Raw genomic sequence first — 4,518 nt, forward strand, 5'->3', positions numbered from 1 at the left:
TATATTGGCACCCATTGGTCAATAGGCTTAAGGAGAGGTGCCGCAGCCAATCACATATCGGGGGTATGTGGGGTACTGGAGTAAAGAGAGGGAATGCCAGGGTGCCCCTTTCAGGGTGGCAGTTAGCAGCCAGTTAGCCGTCGGTCAAGCAATGAGGTCGGATGTGCAGTTCCCCCTCGTTGCCCTCTGCCGGTTTTCCTCGCTCGGTCTCAATCCCGCCGCTACTATATGTAGATATTAAGTTCAATTTCACTCGGGCCCTTGTGTAACTATTAAGAATATAAGACTGGTGTTAAATTAATCACTGAGCATTTGATTTCTGCATGACCCACAGTAATTTAAAAAGACCCACGCGACCCAGGTCGGGGTCATATATAGATACTAACTCTATTCTCTCTTCCCATAGGTACGGCGTCAAGCTTCTGTTGGGGTGTGATGCCGATACGCATTACATGTGTAATGCGATTGTTTACTTGGGAAAGGACACAGTGAGGGTGCCGAGAGGACAGACGTTGGGAGAAGTTTTCCCGATGGACCTTGTGCGACCTTTTCGTCGAAGGGGTCGCACACTGACGACTGATAACTTCTTGATGACCTTACCTCTCGCCTTATGACTCGCTGACGATGGCATGTATTTGTGTGGCACCATTCGGCAGAAACCTTATATCCCTAAGAAACTTTCTGAGAGTGTGCTTCCCGTCAAGGACTCAGTGGCCGTGTTCAGTTACAAACACGATTTGACTCTCCAGTGTCAGCAATTCAGCAGGATTAAGAAGGTGATGCTGTAGAGGTCCCTGCATCATGATCTGTCTGAAATCGAAAGACGTAAGACGGACATTTAGATGTTTTATAATGCAACGGAAGGGGGTGCAGACACATTCGATCAGATGTGTTCTACAGCAAATTGAGTTCGTGAGACACGACGCTGGTCACTTTGTCTTTTCTACGGGTATATAACATAATTATGGTAAATTCTTATATTCTCTATACGTACATGCCATAGGCATAGAGTATGACTAGGCGAAGGTTCATCAAGGAGCTCACCATTGAATTTTGTGCTCCCCTAGTAAGTCATCGGTATTGCACGTTGACCAACTTGTCAAGGCCCCTGCGTATCCTGATGGCGGATACGTTAACGCTGGCTGAGCCATTGGCCACATCAAGCTGCCCAAGTGTGTTCGCTACCAAAGCAGCCTATCTAGACAAGACCACAAGACAAACACAGCATGTTTGCGATGCAACGGGCCCGTCTGCCTACAGAATCAAACTGTCTTGTGTCCGAAGTTTGTGTCTTCTACTTGTTTGCATAAATACTATAATTTTAATCTTGACAAAATATATATCACCCATTTTTTACCTAAAATATTGCAATATTTTATTTTTTATTTTTTTCGAGATTTCCAAATTTTCGAAATTATTCCTTTTTCGAAATATTTCTATTTGGTCAGATATTTTTTTATAACTGCAAAATAAGGGTCAAACATCCAGCAAGCCACCATAAAAGTTTCATGCAAATCCACGAATTACTAGATGAATAAATAACACCTCGAAATTGACATAACCTTCTTCCATTTCAGGTAGCAAATTTGGTAGTCGCACTTGTCGTGGTAGGGGGCCATTTTGCGGACATACCCGAAAGGTAAGTGGGCATGTCGCTATATGCTCTTGTTCTCTATTGGATTTGTGATATTCTGATATATCTTCATGCATAAATATCATATCTTATAATAGTTGCAACCATTTCTATAAGAAATTTTCATGGTAAAACGAGGATGTCAACAAATGACCATTACATTGGAGTAAGTTTTTTGGGTCAGATTTTTTTTAGGACTGTAAAATAATGTTCAACTATTCAGCAAGCCACCATAATAGTTTAATGCAAATCCACGCATAATTAGATAAGTAAATAACACATTGAAAATTACATTCCATTCCTCCATTACAGGTAGAGATGTGGTCGTCGTATTTGTCGTGGCCGGGGGCCATTTAGTGTACATATCCGTTAGGTAAGTTGCCATACCACTATATATTCTTGTTCTCTATAGAATTTGTGATATTCTTGCATATTTCCATGCATAAATATGATATCTTATAATAGTTACAGCCATTTTTATAAGATTATCATGGTAAAACGAGGTCAACAAATGACCTTTACACTGGAGTAAGTTATTTTAGTCAGATTTTTTTGTGATGACTGCAAATGTTCAAACAACCAGCAAGCCACCATAATAGTTTTATGCAATTCCACGTATAATTAGATAAGTAAATAACACATGGAAAATTACATTCCATTCCTCAATTTCAGGTGGTAGATGTGGCCGTCGGAGTAGGTGTCGGCTGTGGCCATTTTGTCGGCAGATCCGAAAGGTAAGTTGCCATATGACTATATATTCTTGTTCTTTATAGAATTTGTGATATTCTGGTAGATTTTCATGCATAAATTCATGTCTTATAATAGTTACAACGATTTTTATAAGAAATTTTCATGGTGAAAATAGGAGGTCAAAAAGTGACCTTTAGATTTGGTCCCTGATATAACAGCCAGTATCATTTTTGCCCAAATATTTTTACATAATTACGTTCTAGGATAATAACACCTTATTCTAAAAAAAAAAAAAAAAAAAAAAAATTAGCCACTTCCTATTTCATTTAGGTACCAAAAAAAAAAAATGTGAAAATTTTATTTATTTATTTTATTTTTTATTTATTTTTTTTGACAAAAAAATGTAGCCTTTTTTTCTCTTTTCAGATTTTGACCTCTATGGGTGTGACACCTTTTCTGGCAGTCACATATTGTAAATTGTAGTTTTGTATTTTTTGTAAATATATTCGTAAATTATTTTTTGTACATACCTTTTTTTTAATATTTGTAATAAATATTTAATTTGTAGATGGGTATTATTTATCTTTTCAGTAGTATTTCTTTAGTAGTCTAATTGATATTAGAAACTAAAATGTACCGCAAAAATGAAGTTAGTGATTTTTGGACAGGGTAGCGATATAGTGACACCTATCCAGGGTTAAAAATAATGGATCCAGATTCTCAAAAACTATGATGATCATTGAAAAATATTTTCACTCATAAATTGTTGGTTTCATTTTACAGGTAGATATACAGATTATATATAAATGAAGAAATATATAGATGAACAAATAAAAAAATAAGTAGATTTTTGAAAAAATAAAAAATAAATAAATAAATGAATAAAAAAGGAACCACAAGTATTCATGATAAACTTCAACACACCCAGAAGCTGTAAGATGGAAAAGATATGAGGAATTATGAATTTTCTTGGAGGTGCGCCATATACCTTTCACTATTTATTACCTTTACAAGTTTCTTTATGTTTTTTATATAAAATTTTCTTTGATTAATATCTTGTTAAATACTTCGCCTGTTTATATGGTGTATGCTTCAACCAAAATGTATTAATGAAATGATTGAAATATGATCTAATCATAGTAGAAATATGAAATTGTCAGTTGTTTGGGCTTGTAAAATATGTCGTGTATACAGCTAAAAGTTAAATAACTCAATCTTCTATAATATATTGAGAATGATTGAGTTTAATTATCATTTAAGACAGTGTATTGGTTTATAACTAATTAACAAATAGGGCATCCCATAATGATTCGTTTCCCTTCGTTGAAATCGTCGCTATTTTGAAGAAGCGATTCCATGAACGTCTTTTGACTGGAATTGCCATTCATCAGGCCGACAGGTAATGCGTCATCATGGAGAAAGATTTTTGTTGGCTCAGCTGTTTTAATTAGCGCCGGAATAGATTTCGCTCGCCAGGTATTCTGCGAATAACCACGTAATTCCTGTCCTATCTGATAATGTTTGCCTATGATTAAAAGAATCAGGAATGAGTCACGCAACCAGGCGATTAGCTTTCCCTCGATTAGAATTTTTCGAAAAGAAATGAGACAACGGCGATAGGCAATACAATCCTTTTTAGAAATAGAATTTCTAGAGTTTTTTTATGCCTTCGGAGATTGGATATTCTACCCATTAATTACTGCATAGCACCTCAGCGGCGTGGTTGGTATGATATTAGCGTCTTACCTCGGTGGTCGCGGGTTCGATTCTCGGCCATTCCATTGAGGAGTGAGAGATGTGTATTTCTGGTGATAGAAGTTCACTCTCGACGTGGTTCGAAAGTCACGTAAAGCCGTTGTCCCGTTGCTGAATAACCACTGGTTCCATGCAACGTAAAAGCACCATACAAACAATCAATTAATTACTGCATTATTTGCTTTTCACATTTATATACACTAGAAACCAAAGATATAGCCCAATACAATATAAAAGATTAGGAAACCGGTATTAAAATTACCTAACTCCGATAAAATTACTGTTTTTAGTTATTTTTTAAAGAATAAAGTAATTGTAGCGACTGAAATGTTAGTATCATTTTTTTAATGAAATAAGCATTCATGCACCAGAAGCAGTTTGATTAAAGAAAAAATTATTAGTGGGGGCGTAACGCTTCAAAGGATAAAAAAAGTATACAA

General features: G+C 36.0%; 1 protein-coding gene across 1 annotated transcript; it reads left to right on the top strand.

Moving 5' to 3' along the window:
- The first annotated feature begins 412 nt into the window (after positions 1 to 412).
- Positions 413 to 2,006, top strand: LOC135200595 (uncharacterized). Its single transcript, XM_064229217.1, has 3 exons — positions 413 to 1,283; positions 1,578 to 1,639; positions 1,946 to 2,006. Exons 1-3 carry the CDS (start codon positions 1,013 to 1,015, stop codon positions 1,988 to 1,990), a joined length of 378 nt encoding a protein of 125 aa, XP_064085287.1. The 5' UTR covers positions 413 to 1,012; the 3' UTR covers positions 1,991 to 2,006.
- The last annotated feature ends 2,512 nt before the right edge of the window (positions 2,007 to 4,518 follow it).

The sequence above is a fragment of the Macrobrachium nipponense genome, chromosome 27, assembly GCF_015104395.2.
Source record: "Macrobrachium nipponense isolate FS-2020 chromosome 27, ASM1510439v2, whole genome shotgun sequence".
Classification (NCBI taxonomy): domain Eukaryota; kingdom Metazoa; phylum Arthropoda; class Malacostraca; order Decapoda; family Palaemonidae; genus Macrobrachium; species Macrobrachium nipponense.